Raw genomic sequence first — 23,954 nt, forward strand, 5'->3', positions numbered from 1 at the left:
ATGTGTCTAAGACGTGATTAATAAAAAGGAGCGTACGCATTGGTGACTGCACAGACAAAGTAATGCCCTATATAAGTATCATACTTTATATAACACAGCCACAAGCCGAACAGATAAGTTATCCAATTGTTCATAAAGAGCTGCCGTTATTAAAACAAATTTCGAATAGGAACATTTCCAAGGACCACGGTCACGTACTACTTTTATAAAAATATGAATATGAAAAATGAGAATCCCACAGTTATACGCTTTAATAACATATCGGTTAATAATTACTTCAAATTTCTGTTTCATTAGATGTTAGATATCATGATTTTTTTATTATTAAATTTACCATCATTCCCGCCTGCTTATCAAGAAAAGGCGTAAGGATTATGATATAAATGGGCACATTTTTTGGCAAAAATGTTAATGCAAAAGATATAGTAATGCTGTAATTAAAACTGTGAAAATCTATACAAGCTCTTTCAGCTAAATAAAAATACCACTGTGAACTATACATTGTAGAATGTTTAGTTTTAGGACTTATGGTCAATTAAGAGTATAAATATTTCAATGTATGCATGATTTATTTCATAAGCTGAAGTATGGCTAAGAAATATTCAAAAACGTATTTCATTTGAAGTCGGCCTTTTTAAGAAACATGCATACGCAATAGTGTGATGCTATTTTGCGTACATGTGATAAAAAATAAGGTCGTTTATCAATGACAAGAACATTTAAAACCACGGACCTATAAACTATAGTTTATACATTTCAGTAGGTTTATGTAAAAACGCACTAAATATTGTTATGTATACAGTAATGTAGCGTGAACATAGATAAAAGTAAACTGAGGTCTTTACTAACGTGGAACCTATTTTAGACCGACTGCTTTTTAAAATATTTTGTATGCGCTAAAAAGGCAAAGTTACATAGATTGTGACCGAGGTCCTTTTGAACCCAGGTCTAAATATTTTGATTTCTCAGCAGTTGAATGTCCGATGCTTGCTTTTGTCTGGGAGTAAGATTACTGTATTATTGGTCCCAGCTTTTGTATAGTACATTGAATTGATGTAACCTGCTTCTGCACACATTTAGTTTGCTGTAACCTATAGGAAGTTGTGTATAAAAGTCATTCAATTTCGCGACTTCAAAAAACCAAACCAAAAAAGCAACAAAAATAATTGTTCATTTCGCAAGCTCATTAACATTGATAGCTTGTGCAATGAGTGTAAGTGATGCTTCAGGTGACCCTGTAATACTTGCCACTGCTGGTTATGATCATGCAATTCGTTTTTGGCAGGCGCACAGTGGGATTTGTTACAGGACTGTGCAACACCCGGATTCAGTAAGTAAACAATCAGTGTTCAACGACAAGTGGTCTGCTTCATTTTGTTTTACAATGTAGAATTGTGGAAAAAGAGTCAGTAGAATACAGCATACTTAACTTCTTGAGATTCATAATTAAGTAATGAATACCATTATCAATTAATGGATGGATCTGTAGTGTGTGTGGGCTAGAACCAGCCGCCCGGTTAGCACTTTTGGTTAGAGCTCCATGTTAGTGTTCCGGCGGGCGTGGGTTTGACCCCCACACCAGGCGCACTTTTCCTCCAAAGTTTACTTTACTGGTTGCAGTGGTAAACAGCAGGAGTGCCTCCAAAGGCCTAACAGGCTAATTAGGGGAGGAGTGTAATGTGTGTGGGCAAGAACCAGATGCCCGGTTAGCTCTATTTGTTAGAGCTCCGTGCTAGTGTTCCGGGGATCATGGGTTCCAACCCCACACCGGGCACACTTTTCCTCCAAGGTTTACTTTAGCTCTTAAAGCCTGATGATGCATCTAGCAATTTTTACGAGCCTAATCTTGGGTTGAGTTTGATTTGTTGCTTCAAGATGATCATGTCAAATAGTTTCTGTTGGCAATGTTTTATTGTCATTAATATGGAGGTTTGCCTTTCCTTCTATATTTTGTAATTGTCCTTTTTAACATCGGTCTTCATTTGATAACCTTTAATTTAAGTGAATTCTTCTCTTGAAACCCTGTACCCATTTTCACACAAACTGAAATAATGCTCAGAATGTATGTAGTATCTAGCAAGGGATATAATTCATGGCACTATAGACTTGATGTAAAACTGTTGTCTGCATGATTATGGATGTATGTTGTCTGGAACCTAAAATATGTAGTTGATTAAAAGTTAAACTGTTTTCGAATTGTACTTCAACGCACCATAACCCAACGCAACAACTGGCGACGAGGAGCAGAACCAATGTTTAAATACGGCCAAATCTATGTTTAAATACAGAACAGGAAAATGGCGACGGTTGATGTTCTAGGAGTGGACAAATTTGATCCAAATGTAAACCCCACCCACTTAGGTCAAGCTTGGGTTAGATGGGAGCGTGCTTTTGATTTATTTGCAACGGGGAAAGGGATAACTGATGCAAAGCAGAAAAGAGCCTTATTGTTGCATAGTGCAGGACTAGCTGTTCAGGACATTTATTTTACTCTAACCGAGGTAGATGGGGACGATGAGTATGACAAATGTGTGAAAACTTTGCGGAAACATTTTACCCCAAAGAAAAACATTGCGTATGAACGTTATGAATTTAGGAACACTAGTCAGGAAAGTACAGAAACGGTTGATCAGTATATAACTAGACTAAGGAGCAAAGCTGTACATTGTAGTAATTGAGAAATGCAATTAGCACAGGCTTAGGGCAAAATTACTTGAAAAGGGGGATGAATTAACACTCGATCAAGTAAGGTTATTGGCAAGTACCATGGAACTCAGTGATATCCGGAGTAAAAATATTGAAAATATTGACAGTTCAGTAAATAGGGTCTATGCCGAGACAAGTAAACACAAGGGTTCAAAAGCTAATGGAGTAGCGCCATTTGCGAGCAAACGTCTAAACGGTCCATCATGTTATAGATGCGGATCTATTGGATACTTTGGTAAAGATCCAGCCTGTCCGGCAAAGTCGCGAAAATGTCACAAATGTCACAACATAGGTCATTTTCAGAAATGTTGTAAGTCTAAGGCAAAACACAAGTTTAAGAAGGAAGGGTATGTGAGAAATGTTGAAGACGATGATTCAGAGAGACAGTATGCATTTACGATTCCAGATAGTAAGCTCACAAGATACAAGATCAAGATCGGACAGATTCCAATTAACATTATCGTTGACAGTGGGAGTTCTGCCAATATTATTGACGAAGACGCATGGGAACATTTAAAAGAACAGAAAATCTTGTGTCACTCTAACAAAAGAACTAAGAAGAAATTGTATGCATATGGGAGCAACACACCCTTAAATTTGTTGGGAGAATTCGAAGCTGATGTGTCGCTAAACGACAATTCTAGCAATTTAACCAATGTGACTTTCTATGTTATAAAGGGGAAAGCTCCAGCTCTGCTCAGTAGGGAAACTGCCGAGAAGTTAGGCATTCTGAAAATAGGGACAGTGTATAATGTTGAAGACATAAGGACTGAGTATGGTGACTGTTTTCAGGGTATCGGCAAGCTCAAGGATTTTGAGTTGAAGCTTCACATTAATGAAGATGTAGAGCCTGTTGCTCAGAAAGCTTATTCTGTGCCTATATCACTAAGAGAGAAGGTGGCTGAAAAGCTTGAAGAACTTGAAGAAGAAGATATTATAGAAAAGGCCGAGGGTCCGACACCGTGGGTGAGTCCGGTGGTGGTGGTGCCAAAGACATCAGGGGACATACGAATTTGCGTTGACATGAGACAAGCCAACAAAGCTATAACCAGAGAGAGACATCCGATTCCAACCGTAGATGAAGTATTGGTACAGATGAATAATAGCTGTTATTTTAGTAAGATTGACCTAAATATGGCATTCTACCAAATTCCATTGGCCGAAGAATCACGTTTCATAACTACTTTTGTCACGCATAAGGGCTTATACCGCTACAAGAGGTTAAGTTTTGGAGTAAACGCAGCACCGGAAATGTTCCAGCACATAATAACTCAGGTGTTACAGTCATGTGACGGAGTTGCAAACATTGCAGATGACATTATAGTACATGGTCAAAGTCAGAAAGATCACGATGCAAATCTCAAAACCTGTATGGAAACACTAAAAGCTAAAGGTCTCACGGTGAACCTTGAAAAGTCACAGTTCAACATGAATAAGATAACTTTCATGGGACATGTTGTGTCTGATAAAGGCATAGGGCCTACAGAAGAGCATGTTAAAGACCTTATCAATGCATCAGAACCTAAGAACGCTTCAGAAGTCAGAAGTTTCCTTGGATTGGTGAACTTTAGTGCGCGATACATACCTGATCTTGCTACAGTAACTGAACCATTGAGAAAACTCACAAAGAAGAATGCACAGTTTCAGTGGAAAAGTGAAGAGAAGAAGTCATTTAATGAGATTAAGAGAAGAATGGCAAACACAGAAACATTGGCATACTTTAAGCCAGGATGTAAGATTAAATTAGTGACAGATGCTAGTAATGTTGGTCTCGGAGGTCTCGGAGCAGTGTTAGTACAAGAACAACACGGAAAAGAGAGAGTTATCAGTTACGCTAGCCGTACACTTAGTGACAGTGAAAAGCGATACTCGACGACAGAGAAAGAAGCTCTAGCTATTGTATGGGCGTGCGAACGATATCATGTATGAAGCTATGGATAAAACGTTAAGATCCGTATCTATGAAGCTATGGATAGATAAGTAAAATTGCGTATCTATGAAGTAAAGGGTTAAAGATGTTTAAGATACATTATGCAGACATTTGCTATAAGAGTTTATTATTGCATTAGTGAGATCTTTAATGATTGTTAAAGAATTATAATCATCGTCAATTGTTAAAGTAAACATTTGATTTTAAGGATTATTAGAACTTCATGAGTTGTAATACAAGTTTGTATTAGTCTAAAGAAGGGAGGAGTTGTAGTATCTAGCAAGGGATATAATTCATGGCACTATAGACTTGATGTAAAACTGTTGTCTGCATGATTATGGATGTATGTTGTCTGGAACCTAAAATATGTAGTTGATTAAAAGTTAAACTGTTTTCGAATTGTACTTCAACGCACCATAACCCAACGCAACAATGTACACTGATCAAATTTGAAATATTGATAGGTACCCGTAAATGGTAACTCACAATAAAACTTGTTCACAGCTCAGAGGTCTGGAGCTTTTATATATGGTAGCATTTGTTAGTGGTCAGTATTGTTAATGCATCATGTTCTTCAAAGCATGACATGTAGGTAAAATAGGTGCCCATTAGTATTTTTTTCAAATTATAAAGACTTAAAAATTCTGTAAAGGCTTTTGTTCAAAATAAGATGGCTTAGAAATTAATTTAATTTTTTTTTAGTTTTAGTATGTGACATAGGCTAGTGGTCATGTTCATTCAAATTATAGTTCGCACCTTTTGAGCAATTTCCTTGTGACTTCTCCTACAAACCCTTGTCCAGCACCACAAGGCATGGATCAATGTAGTTGCCTTATGTTCCTAGAACTCTGAAGTAGCTTTGGGTCATTATGAGCCCAATTACAGGGTCACGTCTTTAACAGTAAATATAGTATATATGACATAGAACTGTTGTGTAGATTTAATGCAAAAAGTCTACATTGTATCTTGTTTAAACTGTTGTTTGTTTACTTTGTAACCAATTTTAAAGATGCACTCTTACTAATTGAACGTTTTAACAACTGTTTTTTAGCTCACCAGAGCTCGGTCTTTGTCCGTCGTCTGTCAATATTGCTTGAAAAACATCTCCTCTGAAACTGCATGGCCAAATTCAATGAAATTTCACAGGAAGCTTCCTTGGGTGTCCCTCTACGAAAATGCAACAAGGGGTCACGATTGATCAACAACAACAGCAACAACAGCAACAACAACAAATTGGCTGACTTCCTGTTTTGCTTTATAAAAACATGTCCTCTTAAACTACCACTCCAAATTCAATGAAACTTTACAGGAAGCTTCCTTGGGTGACCCTCTACAAAAATACAACAAGGGGTCACCATTGATCAACAGCAACAACAACAAAATTGCCAACTTCCTTTTTTGCTTTAAAAAAACATCTGTAAAACTACCACTCCAAATTCAATGAAACTACGGGAAGCTTCCATGGGTTACCTTCTACAAAAATACAACAATGGGTCGCAATTGATCAACAACAACAACAATCTGGCCAACTTCCTATTTTGCTTTAAAAAAACATCTCCTCTGAAACTACCAGGCCAAATTCACTGAAACTTGACAGGAAGCTTAATTGCATGACCCTCTACAGAAATAAGGCATTGAGATCGTTCAACAACAAGAAAATTTAAAAAAAATCTCTGAAACTAACAGGCTAAATTCAATGAAACTTTACAGGTAGCTTCATTGCATGACCCTTTACAAATATAAAACAAGGCATCGTCATCAGTAAAGATATGTATAAATTGCAACCATTTTATTAATGCTTTAACACAGAGTTGTGGCCCTTTGCTTAGGTGAACATTTTAGGGCCATTATGGCCCACTTGTTATTTTTTGTCTTGGAATGAGCCAATTTTTGCATAAATGTCTGGAAACCAGTGACATAAGACTAGTGAAAAATGCCAGGTCACAGTTTTCATATTAACGCTTCGGTTTGTAATTTGTGTTAATGGCTAAACGTATTACTAATGTTTTAAGAAAAAGGAGTTGTTTGTCATAAACTTAATTTTTTTATCGTAAATATGAAACATGCAATCTGATGTTTAGTTTATTGTACTGTTGTCTTTCTTTCTTCATTTCTTTAACTTTTGATCTGGTAATTGTTACAGTTGCCAAGAGGTTGATAGTAGTGCTTTTGTTAATCCTGCTGCTATATTTCTATAATTTCAGCAAGTAAATGCATTAGAGATCACACCAGATAAACTGCTGATTGCTGCAGCAGGTTGGTATTTTTCATGTTTTTAGCTCGACTATTCGAAAAATATGGAGAGCTATACTACTCACCCTGGCGTCGGCGTTGGCGTCACACCTTGGTTAAGGTTTTGCATGTAAGCACCTTTAAGTCATTATCTCAGTAAATACCTCAGTTATTGCATTGAAACTTTGGATATGTATTCCCAACTATCTAACATACTAAATTAATGAAGTTAGATAACAATTATTTAAATATAATGCAAATAATAGGCCTTTATTAATCAACTTAGAAATTCTGGTTAAGGTTTTGCGTGTAAGCACACATAGGTTAATATCTCAGCAACGACTTGAGGTATTGCATTGCTACTTGATACAATGGTACTCAACCATCCAACCTACTTAATTAACCAAGTTAGATAACTCTAGTTTGCATTCAATGCAAAATAATTGCCCTTTATTATTCGGCTTAGAAATTCTGGTTAAGTTTTGCATGTTACCACAGTTAAGTCAATATCTCAGCAAATATATCATGTATTGCATTGAAACATTAGATATGTATTCCCAGATAACCCTTTTTTGAATATAATGCAAATTATGGGCCTTTATTATTTGACTTAGACATTCTGGTTAAGGTTTTGCATGTAAGCACACGTAGGTTAATATCTCAGTAATTACTGGATGGATTGCATTGACACTTTATACAATGGTTATCAACCATCCAATCTACTTAAATAACCAAGTAAGATAACTCCAGTTTGCATTAAATTAAAATAATGGCCCCTTTTTATTCGACATAGAAATTTTGGTTTTGCATGTAACCACTTTTAAGTCAATACCTCAGCAAATACATCATGTATTGCATTGAAACTTTACACACAGGCTCCCATCTATTTAACCTTCTTATTTAATCAAGTAAGATAACTCTATCTTTCATAATATATAATTTTTGCCCCTTTATTATGCGACTTAGAAATTCTGGTTAAGGTCTTGCATGTTAGCACACATAGGATAATATCTCAGCAATTATTTGATGTATTGCATTGAGACCTTATACAATGGTATTCAACCACCCAACTTGATTGAATAACCAAGTTAGATAACTGTATTTTGCAAATAATGGCGCTTTATAATTAGACTTAGAAATTCTCGTTAAAATTTTGCATGGAACCACATTTATGTTAATATCTCAGCACACCATGTATTGCATTGAAATCTAATCTAACAGTGATCCATGCATGTTTCGCCTAAATTCAATCCTTACATTGAAAAGCGGCGGAATAGTCGAGCGCGCTGTCTCTGTGACAGCTCTTGTTTATGTTTAGTATGTTGTAAGTTTCTTAACATATTCAGAGATAAATTAATTAAGTTATGGTTTGATTTTAATTAAAGAGACTAATATAAAAAGTGTTTGACATAAAATGCTGATCAGAAGCATTTTATTATCAGTAAAATATTTGATGATGTCATGTTTTAAGCTCACCTGGGTACAATGCTCTGTGAGCACAGATTGCTCTGTGAGCACAGATTGCTCTGTGTGAGCTATTGTGATACAGTAATGGTCCGTCTTCCTCAGTGCATCGCCAACATTTCCCTTTCCATACAACTTCTTATCCTACACCGCTGGGACAATTTCAACCAAACTTCACAGGAATGTTCCTCAGTTGGCCCTTTTCAAGATGCCTTCAATAAAAATGGTTTCAAGCAGAACTCAGGTTGCCATGCCAACCAAAAGGAAAAAAGCTTTAAAAATCGTCTTCTAAGATACTGCTGGCATGATTTCCAAACAAAAATCATAGAAATGTTCCTTACATGACCCTGTATCAAATTCCTTCACCCCATGTTGATTCTTAAAAAACACATGGCAGCCAGGGACTGGGCTACTTTCCACAATATGTCTATATGGAAAACTTCAATAATCGATTACTTCCTGTTCCAGTCATGTAGGTGCTTGCAATATCCCTAAAACCCGGGTCTCTGGATCGCCGTTCACCGTACCGATCAATTTGTTACCGATCAATTTTGTGTTTTCTTACAGTTTATAGTATTGTTATTAAACGTAACAGTTAATAATTTTGTTTCATTATAGTTATGTAATGATAAACAATAAGCCGAATATAGTTATGAGAGGGTGGATGAGGAGGTTTCCAAGTACAAAATTGTCCAACCAATAAAAATTGAAATGGATCCTCTTGTTTGGTGGAAGGAGCATTGCTTCTACTTTACTTGCCAATCTAGTTAAAGCTCGGCTTTGCATCCCAGCGACGTCAGTACCATCCGAACGCGTCTTCAGCACAGCGGGAGATATAGTTACCGCCCAAAGATCTTGCCTAGCTTCAGATCTTGTAGACATGTTACTCTTTTGTAAGAAAAACTGTCAGAAATGTGACTAAGTAATGAAGAACTTGAGACAGTCTAATTACTATGTGTGGTCTTAGTGTCAATTGTTTCAAATTTCTAGTCCAAAGTTAAAGACTGAAATGATATAGAAGTTTTGAACTCTGTGATGGTTTTATTGTTGTGTTTGGTTCATTTGTTTTTAGTTAGATATGTTCTAGTCAACATATGATATCATCATATCTATGAATTGTTTAAGCAGTTTGCTGTTTTGAATAAAAATGTTCCAATTCGAAACAATATTATTAATACACAAAAATATCGTGGTACGTATCGCGATACGCTGCTCTTGTATCGCGATATACCGCAATACGGTCTTGGCGTATCGTGGCAGCCCTAGTCTATATGGAAAACTTTGAAAATTATCTCTTCAGAAACCATTTACCCAATTTCAAAATACTTTCACAGAAATGTTTTTGAGGTGACCCTCGGCCTGAGGTGATCCTCGGCCTAATTCCTTCACATCATGTTGATTCATAAAACAACATAGTTGCCAGGGGTGGGCCACTTTTCACTTTATGTCTACATGGATAAGTTTGACCCTTTTACATTTTTTTTGAGAGCAAAATGAGTCAATCTCGTTGGCAGTGTTATTTCTTTGGCAGGGTACCAACACATCCGCATGTATGATCTGAACTCCAACAACCCCAAACCTGTGATAAACTATGATGGAATAAGTAAGAATGTGACGGCCGTTGGTTTCCATGAGGAGGGGAAGTGGATGTACACAGGTGGAGAGGATAACTCTGCCAGGATTTGGGACCTCAGGTTAGGAAGAGTTGTCTTCCATAGTCTGTACAGTAAAATACCAAATCAAACATTAGCTGACAGTACTGATCTCTTCTAGAGTACTGGTCATGAGAAGCATCAAATATAACCTAGACAACTAAGGATCTAATTTATAAAGCATAAGACCCAGACAGGCAGATATATATCAATTGATTTTCTTGAATTTTTTTCGCTGACAACAAACATTGAAGATTAGTGGCAGATGGATTCATTTCTAGAATATACTTTTGAATTGCTTAAAGATACAGCATTCTAAGACATTGGTATTATACTGAATAGATACTGTTTATGTGTTTAAATAAAATATTTTTCAGGAAACAAAATAATGAAAACTGAAAGTTTATACTAGAAGTTTGGTATTAAAGCAGATAAGGTGCAATGCCACACATGTCAGTATTAACACTATGTATTGCTAACATGCTAATCCCAATCATTACAATTAATGTAATCACTTGTATATATGTCATTTCAGATCTAGAAACTTACAGTGCCAAAGAATATTTCAAGTGAATGCGCCAGTAAACTGTATATGCCTCCATCCAAACCAGGTTTGAAGGCTTTTTAAGCTTGAATGGTTTTTGAAGTAAACAGGTGAAGGTATTATTCATAATATTGTCTTGGTGTTGATTTCAGTATATTGATGTACATGTATATACAGGTGGCAATATTATTTTTTCATACGGATATGTTGCAGAAAACCAAGAATAGTAAATAGAAATTATCTATCGGATCATACCATTCCTTGTTTAACATTCTTGTCAAGATTTAATGCATGTATTAAAACAATAAATGGATATCACGGATGGAAACACTACCTGTACATTATCATAATTAGTGATAATTGTTTGCTTTCAATTGGAAAATGAACCATCTCCAAAGAGATACAAATACAATTAAAAATAATTCTGTCAAATTATGATTTTATCAAGCCATTTCATGTTATATTACAAAGTTATTTTTTTCTATGATCTCAAAATATATGTTGTTTTTGTTATCTTATTCATTGACCTACGTGGTACAAAGTCATTATCGCTCCTTGAGAGGAATTATTGATGTGATGATTCTTCATTAGTTAGTTTTAATTAAAACAAATATTTACTTTCGCATGCATTAAATCGTGTTTAAAAGAGTTACACATTGAGACGTGAACATTTATCATCATTATTTTCCCGAAACCTCCCATATGCTTTATTACGACTCTGATATATGTAATAAAATACTGTTGAGGTGGAATATCATTTTCTACTTTGATATAAGGCTTATTCAGATCTTGGAAATAGATATTGTATTAAGAATAAATGGGCAAATTTAAGATTTTTTGTGTAAGCTAAGAGGGACATAATTTTTACCAACGTTAGCTTAATTAATACATAATTGTAATGCTATGCAATTTAGACAGGAAAAGCTAGAAACTCACCTGTTTCTATTTGTAACTATATTATTGCATTTATCTTCTTTAGTAGCAATAAGGTACTGTTTTTATTAAATATATTGATATTTTAAAATTTTACGTTTAATGATTTGTCTCATTATTGAGGTTGTACCAGTACTCAGATTAGGTTTGTAAATGGTCAAGTGGTGGAATTCTTTCAGAGTTCTACTATGTACATGTACATGTTTAACTTGGTATGGATAATATGGGGCTATAGTGAATACTATTTAAGTAGAAAAAATAAATAAAAAGTCAATTATTAATTTACATCACAAACTGTTCAAAGAGTATCATGTATTATAACAACTCTGTTTCAATGTCCTGAAATTATATTTTCACAGTAAGTTGCCCTGAAAATCCAATCAAAAGCATTAAATCAAAAACCTATCAATTATCAAACACTACTGTGCTTTTCACTCTAATCTTGACCTCTATCGTAAAGCAACTACTTGTTGTCGCTAAGTGGTGATTACGGAGACACATGTTGTGAACTTCTTTGTATTGCATATGAATGAGGTGTGAACACAAACATGTATAGTACCTATCAACAAATTGCCTGTGATCTGCATAACGGATCAATTTAACATGTGAATAATTAAAAGGGACTGGATTAAGTGGTCGTTTTACTGAATGATGTGGTGCCCATTTTTGGGGGGTTTAAATGACCATTAAGAGGAAGAGATTTGTTCTGACAAAATTGGTCTCATAAGCGGGTTGGTCGTGAAAACAGGGTGGTCGTATATAGGGATTTTACTGTATATATGTTTATGGGCATAATAATGTTTCACCATTAATAAGGCATATATATATAAATATTTTTGGCCATAATAAATGACCAAAGGCAAACTAAAGGCAAACTATACAAATCACCAATAAACTATGAGACTGTTATTATTTCAGGGTGAACTGTTTATAGGAGACCAAAGTGGAACAATACATATATGGGACCTGAAGACAGATAAAAATGAGCATTTAGTGAGCATAAATTTGTTATATATGTTACTGTTAAGCCGTCCTTTAGTACGGCAAACTAAACTGTATTGACTTTCATAAGGCTGCAGTCATGACAACGGTCTTGTCTTTCATTAGTGACATGTCAACACTTGGAAATATATTGCATGTTTGCAGGGACTAGAGGCTTTATTACTAATCTGAACATTCTTGTTATCAAAGTTTATCATCATAAATTTCTTTGATTACAATGTTCGTTTGATTAGATTTAGAATATTAATTTCATTTTTTTTTAATTGAATGCTAATTGGAAATGTATTCCCAAGTGCATGTTTGTAATTTTTTTCTTGCAACTAATATAAAGTGCCAACTAGAATAATATGATACTTCTAGCAAGCTCCATAAAAGCAATTTAAACCACAAAGTAAGATAATGAGTTTGCTCCGGGTTTAATTAAGGTGACTGATACTCGAATATGTGATTCTGTTATGCTTGATGACCCAATATTACTTTGGTGTCATTTGAAAAGGTCATGTGTGTAGAGAAAAAGTATATTATGATTTAAGTTGAAAAGTTGTTTTAGCCTTAAAAGATAGCAAAATAGGCTATCTTACATCACATTGCAGGTTAAATATTGAACAAAATACAAGTAATTTCAGTCATTTAATTTACATTTAAGTAAATATCAAGTAATAACCTTTAAAGTGATACTTGTATTATAAGGGGTCACCAGGTATCAGAATTTAATATCAATTATTTGTGGTTATCATACATGTAAGTTAATCAGCTTATTTATAGTGGTCTGAATACCTTAACATGTAATGGTTGTTGCCGCTGTGTATTTTCAGATACCTGACCCTGATGCCTCTATACAGTCTATCAGCATTGACCCTATGGGAACAATGATGTCAGCAGTAAATAATAAGGTATCTTATCAGCTCTATCAACTGGTTTCAGGTTACTTATTTACTTTGATATTAAGATTCAGGAAAAAAAATGATTCTACCATAACTATGAATAGAGCATGGTTTGTACTTTAGCAGCCCTGTTTATGTACCCATAAAGGCCTGTATTGATTTGTTACGCATCTGAACCACAAACCATGCTCTATATACAGTAAAGCTGGAGAAAGTAAAGCCTATTTTCATTCTGTTTTTATTGTGAAGTCCAGTTTTTAGTGAGAAGACATAGTTATCACAGTTTTGGTTCATCGTATGCCCTTGTGTACATTTGTCCGTCCCATCTTTGCTTGTCAGAGCAGTAACTTGTTCATGCATTGGGGGATTTTAAAAGAAATTGTCACAAGTATTCCCTGTGATAAGACAGTGTGTCATGTGTAAGAGTTAGACCAATTTCTGTAGGTCAAGGTCACACTCAAGGGCCATTTGTCGGAATTCATTGTATTTTGGCTTGTCTTGGCTTAAACTGGTTCAAACATTGGGGGATTTTAAAATGATTTGGCTCAAATATTTACCATGAGAAGACAGTGTATCGTGTGCAAGCCTCATGGCAGTAGGTCAAGGTCACAATGACAGTCAGGGGTCTTTCTATTTTGACTTGTTGCGGCTGTAACTAGGCTATGCATTAGGGAATTATACACAAATATTCACAATGATATGATGGTGTGTAAAGGGTTAGACTCATGTCTACAGGTCAAAAGTCAGTGACAGACTCATTGGTCATATTTTTGTTTGACATCACTGTCTTGTGTAGTTATCAATTTTCCAATAATTGCATAAAAGATCATGTAAGGTGTTATCAACACAGTGTAGGTCACAAACAAAGAAGATGACTTTCTACTATGCTGTCCTGTATTTTTTTGTCCAACAATACACACTCACGTTTAAAGTGCAAATTTACAAAGTCATGTTAGAATCAATGATGTACACTGCCACCAACAGGGTTAGAGTAAATGTAGTGAGGTTGAAATCATCCTGGCAGTTTTTTTGATCTGTTGGATTATAAGTATCAATCATGTGTTTCCGGTACTGATAAAAAATCTGATCCGAAGGCATGCGTGTAAGCCGGTAACGAGATTTGCCGAGTTACTGGCAAAGCAGCCTGTGCGAGGGTCGGATTTTACGATCCGGACGAGAAAAACAGGATTGATTATTCTGCAAATATTTGTTTGTATGTCATTCATATTAAAACTAAACAAGATGGAAATCATCAGTTTTTTCATGATTGTGCCTATGTTTGGTGCATGTACATGTGAAGAACATCTAGGAAATGTGTAGTTGCATACTTCTGTGGTTGAGGTTACAATGTTACTGTTACATGTAGACATCAACACCCAATTTAGAGATCAAAATTATTTCTCTCTCAAGGGCTCATTCACATTGCATAAATTACAAACAAAGTATGATCTATAAATAGATCCCTTTTTGTCTATGAAAGATGCAATATTTATTCCTTCTTCAAATACTAGGCTCCAAACAAAAGTTATCATCAATCTCCAGGGTCCGTATTCAATAAACAACTTAGATTGAACTTAAATTTAAGATTAGAAACTCAGTGTTTCGATTGGGCTGGTATATTTAGCAGACCAGTAGGCTGAATAAAATCACTGAGGCATGTCTAAGGATAAGGTTAAAATCAATATATATTGATACCTGGCCCAGGTCACTGTTTCAATTAGTTGCGTGTAACACAAACAGAATATTCCAAGGTATAATTAATCATGTAATTTACTGAGTGATAAAATCACTATTGAATATAGAAGGAACAAGATTTTATGTTCAGAAGCTGGCATAATGATAGGTTGGAAAACCTTGCAAATTATGTGTTCTGAGTAAAGTCTTTACAAGAAAGGATGGCTTTGGACAGCTTCATCTAGTAAGATCATGATGTATTCCCTTTTAGAAAAGTCGATGAGGGTTCATATCACCATCATTAACAGCTTTAATTCAAATTTAGAGAAAAAATGTTCATGAGAATCCTTAATGGTATGAATTTAGTGTTGGGTAGTATGAACAATCTTAGCTTAAGCTATCATTAAGAAAAGCTACCTTTATTAAGCATTCATGAAAATCTTCTTTCCTTGATTGTGATCTGGGGATGTACAAAGATTGCAGCATTAACTCAAAGTATACTCTGATGATAACTAAGTCTTGCTTTAGAATTAAAGACTTGTTCAACTAGATTTCAAATGAATTCTGGAAGTTTAAATTTATTTGATCATATGTTCAAAGTTACATAGTATTTATTTGATCATTTGCTAAAAAGTAGACAGTTCTTACTTGATCATATTCCCAAAGTTAGACCGTACTTATTTGATCATCTATTAAAGTAAGATAGCACTTATTTGAACATATACTTAAAGATAGACCGTACTTATTTAATCATATATTAAAGCAAGATGGCACTAAATTGATCATTATACTTAAAATTAGATAGTTCTTATTTGATCATATATTAAATGTACATATTGGATAAAGGTAATCTATTGGAAAGGATTGTGTTTTGTAGACGTTAACATTATCAAAATCAGAAACCTCCAATTATAAAGTGTAGATACTTTTAAGAGCCCAAGAGTATGAATGAAAGTAGGGTTGGTGCTACATGTATATACAAAACCATGAAAGTTTTTCTTCTGAACTCAAAATGTATTTAAATGCTTGTATATTTCAGGGTCAGTGCTATATTTGGACCCTCACAGGTGGCAGGAATGATGACCCCACAATGTTGCATGAGAAGGATGACTTTACCGTGAGCCCCAGATACGCTCTCAAATGCCTCTTTAGCCCAGATTCAACGTGAGTAGAATTTTTTAGTTGTCCAAATTTTCTCATTTGAGAGGATGCAAATATTTTTATGCATAAATGATACACAAGTAACCTAACAAAGGTGAAATTGTGTTTGTGCACGCTATTGGTATTTATTTTCAGGTGTTTTAGGATCATTTGATACAACAAATATATCGATTCTAGAAAAGATAATACAGCTTGAGCCTCTACTGAAAGCGTTTTTGTACCATTTCTATCACAAAATAGTCTTAATTAAACATTGTTTTTTCATACTTGGAAGTTGTCATTTCTGATAAGGGGTGCAACTCATGTGTCAATTTATATCTGCTGTCAAAACTGATATCTTTAACTAAAGACTGCTACATTTATTAAGCATTGTATGAAAACAAAACTAGTGTACAAATCATTTCTAGATATTAATTATAAGAACACGGGTATTGTTCATGACATATTCTAGGCAGTGATATCATTGTGATTATTAGTCCCCTACTGGTTTCACTGGAGGGGACTTAAGATTTACCCTCCATCCATCTATCCATCCGCCCGTCCACAAAAATCTCAGTCCCGGATAACTCAGTATTAAAGCTAGGTTAATGAAACTTAGTATGTGGAAAGAAGGCAACATGGAGATTATGCACATTAGTTTATTTATTTTGTCAGACAAAGTTATGCAGAGTTATGGCCCTTGACATATTAAAAATATAGCCAATTTGGTCCTGTGATAACTCAGAAAGTATCAAAGCTAAGTTCATGAAACTCAGTATGTGGATAGAGAGCAATACGTCAAAAGTAGACATGGGCGATCTGGTAGGTTTTACGACTAAAACTGTTGCATTTTGATGGATAAAGTTTACTGTAAATGCCATTAGTTCATTATCTTATTGGCTGGGGTTACTTAAACAAATTTGTTTTATTGGTAGGATTTGTAAGTTTTCATAGAGATTGTCTTGAGACACACTCATCCCTTTCACAAGGCTTTAATCTGGAAGGGGACAATTGGCACCCACGGGGCGGTGCTCTTGTTTTTTTGCAATTAAATGTAGAATAGAATAAGTTAAGGTGATAACTTGGTTATCAGCTTTGCAAAGTATGTATTGTTTCAGGGTCCTTGGTTATCAGCTTTGCAAAGTATGTATTGTTTCAGGCTCCTTGCCACCACTTTAGCTGACAACTGTACCAAGATTTGGAAGACAGCAGACCTGACTTTGCATACAGAGCTCAAGGACAGCTCTCAGAGATGGGTGTGGGATTGTGCCTTCAGTGGGGACTCACAATATATCATCACAGGTAAGAACTTGCAAAATATCATCAAAGGTTAGGACACACAATATAACATCAAAGGTTAGGACTCACCATATATCATCAGAGGTTAGGACTCACAATGTATCATTTCAGGTTAGGACTCACAATATATAATCAAAGGTTAGGACTCACAATATATCATAGGTTAGGACTTGAAATATATCATCAAAGGTTAGGACTCACCATATATCATCACAGGTTAGGACTCATGATATATCATCACAGGTTAGGAATTGCAGGGTTCGAATTTAGCACTCGCACACTCGCAAAATGCGAGCCAAAATTGAAATATGCGAGTTGAATTTAAAGACACTCGCAAAAATTTGCGAGTTCAAAATTTGCAGAAAATATGCAATCCTCGAAATAGATATGATCATAATCGATGATCAATTCCTGCACAATAGATATAAAACTAATTTTAGAAATGCCTACTTTTGTTTTCCCATAATCACGCAGAAATTGATGATGTAGATTAACGTAATGCGCACAGACAGGTACTCGTTACTATGTGGCAGGTACTCGTTACTATGTATTTTTGTAGACTGGTCTTTCGTTTCCATTTTTGGTGGTGGTATTTAGCGATAATCGTATCGAGACACAGTCTGTATAATGATGACAAGCTAAAAGATAAGTTTTTTTATGCGTGTTGATTTTAAAATCGCCGACGGCTGATGGCAATGATCAATCAGTTCCAAAAAAGAAGCCAAAATGAAATAATTCGTCCGTTAAAACTGTTACTATGTGGAAGAGGGAGTGGAACATTAAATTGACCCTCAACACATGACGAAAGGAACGTTTTGCACAGACCAATACTGGCCTGATCAGACTTCCGCAGTTCGTACTGTCAGTGTTACATATATGATGATATCGTTTATTTTACAATTACATGATCATTCATTAAAACAATTAAACTATACCTTAAGCCATTGTTTTCAATTAAATATATACTTTTTCCTAGCAAACATAAAGGTTTGCCTTAAAAAATGCGAGTGAGTGTCTGGTTTTGCGAGTTGAAAATTTGAGCGCTCGCAAAAATTTGCGAGTATCAAAAAAAGTTAAATTCGAACCCTGGAATTGCAATATAACATCACAGGTTAGGACTCACATTATATCATTACATGTTAGGACACAATATATTATCACAGGTTAGGACCCACAATATATCATCACAGAAAGGACTCACAATATATCATCACAGATTAGGACTCACAATGTATCATCACAGATTAGGACTCACAATATATCATCACAGGATAGGACTCACAATATATCATCACAGGATAGGACTCACAATATATCATCACAGGTTATGACCCACAATTTATCATCACAGGATAGGACTCACAATATATCATCACAGGTTAGGACCCACAATTTATCACCACAGGATAGGACTCACAATATATCATCACAGATTAGGACTCACAATGTATCATCACAGGTTAGGACTCACAATATATCATCACAGGATAGGACTCACAATATATCATCACAGGATAGGACTCACAATATATCATCACAGGATAGGACTCACAATATATCATCACAGGATAGGACTCACAATATATCATCACAAGATAGGACTCACAATATATCATCACAGGTGATGACCCACAATTTATCATCACAGGATAGGACTCACAATATGTCATCACAGGTTAGGACCCACAATTTATCACCACAGGATAGGACTCACAATATATCATCACAAATTAGGACTCACAATGTATCATCACAGGTTAGGACTCACAATATATCATCACAGGTTTTGACTTGCAATGCTTTTCACAACCATAAGTAGATTATTATTGTTGAACTATATATGTAAAGGTCATTTTCTCACATGCCGGGACAACACCTTTTAAACCAGTTTATTTGGGAAATGAGGGACGGGTGTGCACACCAAGTTAAAGAAGTCCTAAGAATTGCTAACAGATGCCTAGGTAAGCTTGTAGTAGATGACTTGTCACATGTTCCAAGGTGCCATTTTAGGAAAGTGTTACAGTGATGTGCTACATTTGTGTCCTTTTTGGAAGAAAAATACCATGTCCTTTGCCAATCCTGGAAGACACATTAGCATTTGAGCTGACTTGATTAAAGCACTAAATAGTAAATAAGGCATATTTGGTTCCTCTTTCAGAATATTTTCCTTTAAATTGTTTGCCCTAAATACTACCTATTATTGTACAAGTGTGATCAGATTTCTGTCTGATAAATTATATCAAAACACCGTCATTTGAAAGCAGTCGTATTATTGTTGTTGTTTTTAATATATTGTTATTTATTAGGTTTTTTGCTTATACCCGCAAAATTTCAATTGACATTCTTTAAATGATGCCAGAACAACATTTCTTGAAAATAAATTAATGTGAACATTGAAAAATACACACACAATTGATAAAGGTATGCATGTTAGTCTTGATTTCATTTGATTCTATGTTTAATAGCCACAAATAATCTTTAGCTTGAACATCTGTTTTTGCAGAAACAATTAAGGTATTAAAGTAGCTATTATGTTGTAGCCATTGTGGCATGCATAACATTTAACAATGCCAATACACACAACACTGGCTTAAATTGTTGTGGAATTATGTCCCTTCATTAACCAAGACAAATGTAAGATTATTGGCATCCATTTGCTGAGCCCTTGTTAAGTTGTGAGATGTTGATGTGCCTTTTCCTGTTGCATTGCAGCATCGTCAGACAACATGGCACGGCTCTGGAGCGTGGACACAGGAGAGGTCAAGAAAGAATACAGTGGCCACCAGAAGGCTGTAGTGTGTCTCGCCTTCAGAGATGAGTCCATACAGTAACATTTCATACGTTGTTCATGTATGGACTTCTATATGTGTTCATTGTTTTTATTATGTATTATGATAATTTGTACTAAAAATAATTTTTACTAAAAATCAAAATTAAGTGGGGTTTTTTTTTTAAAGCTGTTTTTAAGAAAAGAAGGCTTAGAAATCACAGCTCCAATTTACAGTTACACCAGCTACTACCTTACATTTCTAACTTCCTTCATTGTTGATATTTCAGATGATTTTAAGCTAATCTTTTTTAATCAGAAAAAAGGCGATGTCATTGTCTTTACACTTAATGTGCAAAGGCTTGAAACTTAGACATAAATATAGAACATTCTAGATATTCAAATTAGCCAGAAATATAATGCCTATTTGTAGCAACTCTGGCAATAATAATAATAATATTAGAAATTGTTCAATTGTGTCCATTTTCAACGAAAATCCCCGAATTGACAGTCTTTAAAACAAGTATATGGAATTTTGATTTGGCCTTCAATTTTTTTTTTTTTTTTCATTTTAATGCATTATCATGTTTAACTCATTTGAATTTAATTATCAAAACAAAAAGAAGCATATGAATTGTGTACAGATAAAAATATATTAGTGATATTTTGGCGCTTTTTTGCTGGAAAATTTCTGGCTATGTATCAATTTATTCAAAACAAATATTTATAAAGGCTAATATTTTTATGTATAGGGCAGATTCAGGTAGCTATGTATGTTGTTTTCTTAGCACAAAGGTGTTTGACAAGCAATAATAAACAGCAAGGCAAGCATCTGATATGTGTTCATCATTCGGGAAATTCTTTCAAGAGCTTTTTTCGTTAATACTGATATATTAAAGAAGTCAGGACAATGTAACTAATGGTTAACAACGTATGGTAAATAAGGGGTGAGTAGGGATGGAGATGGCATAGAAGTATAGACGTTGGTAGGAGGAATAACGACATGTAAAACAGGATGGAAGGTACAGACATCAGTGTCTTTTTAATCTTTTTTCTTTTTAATATTGATTAGTTATAATCGTGATTACACAAGCACTGTTTTTTTTATCAAAGTTAGTCTAAATCCACAAAGTTAGTCTCAATTGCATATGTACATTTTTTCCCAACTAAAATCTGCAACAGGTAAACTACAAATGCAAATATGCATATCCCTCATTCTGGTGTTTTGTTGATTTTTTTCCGGTTTGATTTTCAAGTTTTTTGCTCCTTGTATTTCATTCCTTTTCCTGTTTAATTGACTGAACTCTACAATTTTCATATATAATGATTATAATAAAATAATAATAATAATAATAATATCTTGATTTAAAGAAGATGACACATTAAGATATATGGTTACAATGATACCTGTTTTACAATGTAGTCGTCTACAACAACAACAAACTGGTCAATAAACAAAATAATTGTTAACATATAATACACAGTAATACATAATAAAATTTACTAAATTGATCAACAGATGTAAAAAAGTAAAAAATAATTATTTGTAGTAACATAATAAGATGCATATTATGAAGACGTGTGAATAACAATTTTCTGTTCATTGGTTGAACCTATATTTTGTTAAAATCCTGCCAAAGAAACAATATTTCTAAGACAAGTAGGGATATAATTTCCATTGCAATATATGAAAAAAGATTAAGTACCAATTTGAGATTTTATTTTCACATTAGAAATACCACTATTGGTGGTGGATTTCAATGTATATAATTTGTTATTGGCGAAGTGCACAATATCTCATAAATAAGAACGCGTGTGCCCCTGTCACTTGTGATCAAGGATTGCTGTGTGATGTTTACATTGGTTTTCAATAGATAGTCATTAAATTCCTCATTAGTTAATAACCGGTGGTGAGTTATGTTTTGTCTTTTCTTCCTTTTAATAACAGGAGTTTGCAGGCTTTGTTGAATGAAAGTAGTTACTTTCAGTTTCATTTTTTTGACAGTGGCTGACTTGAATTATACCGGGGTGGAACTGAGGATAATTTGATTTCAGTTTTCGTCAGTAACCGGCTGGTATTACGTTGGTATCTGAGAGAAGCGCAACGATTTGAAGAGGTCACTTATATCAATAAGCTTATTAATGCCAGTCTACTATGTCTGCTCGGTTAAACTCGAAGGACTCTCTTGTGTCGAGGGATTTCCCACAAGAGCCATCTTTCGGTCCACTTGGACCAATGCTTTGTCTGGTATCACATCTGTATGTAAAGGATATATTCCGCATGCTTTAGATCCACTTATTAAGTTTGCACCGGTGACGCCATTGTCCCAGGCCAGACGACACAAGGAGAGAAAGGTCCAATTAGTGACTTGGTGTTAGGGAGTTTCCTGCAGAAACTCGGAGCAGGTATTTGCGGTTGACCAGCCAAAATACAGTCTTGTCAAGCTGTTGGTCCATGTGGATGGAAGTGATAATATATGAATATTTTATTCCCTCGCCTTTATGGACCAGTCAGTTATAACCACGCAACCCCTACACCCAGGTCCAGGGATATACCGGGGAATGCCAGGTAAATGGGCCGTGTTTTGATCCTTGCTGTTGGCCCCGCAGTGTTGGTAGAATGCGGTGTTTTTTTCTTTGCACCCAAAACACCGGGAAATGGGCCTTACCTAGAGTCCCTGGGGTGGGGGGTATTTGGCGGGGATTTTACCAGCAAGTCTTCCCCGCAGGGAGGGGTCTTACCCGTGCTTGGCTGGGCCGAAAGTCAAAGTCCCCGCATTTCCCCGGACCTGGGGGGCCGTGGTTACAATTGACTGGTGCATTATAAGGATTCCCTGCGTCTCATAGGAAGAATGGCCGTTGAGGAAGAGCAACTGCGGGAGTTCTAGACCACAGAATTGCAGAACCACCTCACCGAACCATCTTTCACCAATGTTATCATGACACCATGCAAAGATCTCGCTGTCTTCCCCTTGACAAATGCCATTATTGTTGTTTGTTGATTTTAATCTTGTTTTGCTAAGGCCTTTGGTTCCCTTCTCCACAACAAGTTATTCTAGATCGTGCTCTAAAATGTTTGGTCTTTTCATTGTTATTCCAGACAAACTGATGTTTATGGCTATGCTTAGGCCATCCATGATTGTGCCTGGCAACAATTGACCAAAACAATTCTCATCTGGCTGCTATATATACTTTGACTATCTTGTTTTTATTGTACCTTGGAATTAGCGGGGGTCTACCGTTTGGCACATTTAGATCGGGGTTTGCCCGGGGAACATGGAACGTCGCCGAAGCTATCATTACTGTCAGGATGCCTTGCTTAACAGCGTCGACCGCTTGCTCAAGGGCCTCCCTACTGTCGTTTTGGATTTACCCCTCTTAGTGTAAATCATTTTTGCTGGCATCCTGAAAGCAAGATGATAACAGCGATAGTGGCTATGATTACAATGTTGCAATCACGAGATGTAATATGATGAAAACTCATTATCATCAGTTTAATTAAAGGTTCAACACCCTAAAACGGAGACCCTTTGAGCAATTACGATGGCCTCCGACACGCCTCTTGACATTTTGATATCATGCGTTGAAGACAAATAGCGCAAACATTTCACACGTTTGTCATGCATCATACTTAAAGGGCAGTAGGAATGGTAGGCAGCATCATGCTGCGTAAACTATGAACTAGGGATTCAAACGAATAATTGAATATATGGCAAATGACAAAAAT

The 23,954-nt window shown here is 35.4% G+C and overlaps 1 protein-coding gene across 1 annotated transcript; it reads left to right on the forward strand.

Moving 5' to 3' along the window:
* The first annotated feature begins 1,117 nt into the window (after window positions 1-1,117).
* LOC128225208 (target of rapamycin complex subunit lst8-like) lies at window positions 1,118-21,060 on the forward strand. The gene is made up of 9 exons (XM_052935280.1): window positions 1,118-1,330; window positions 6,841-6,892; window positions 9,864-10,026; window positions 10,520-10,595; window positions 12,380-12,454; window positions 13,279-13,356; window positions 16,061-16,185; window positions 17,321-17,463; window positions 20,173-21,060. Exons 1-9 carry the CDS (start codon window positions 1,208-1,210, stop codon window positions 20,289-20,291), a joined length of 954 nt encoding a protein of 317 aa, XP_052791240.1. The 5' UTR covers window positions 1,118-1,207; the 3' UTR covers window positions 20,292-21,060.
* The last annotated feature ends 2,894 nt before the right edge of the window (window positions 21,061-23,954 follow it).

This window comes from Mya arenaria, chromosome 2, assembly GCF_026914265.1.
Source record: "Mya arenaria isolate MELC-2E11 chromosome 2, ASM2691426v1".
NCBI lineage: Eukaryota > Metazoa > Mollusca > Bivalvia > Myida > Myidae > Mya > Mya arenaria.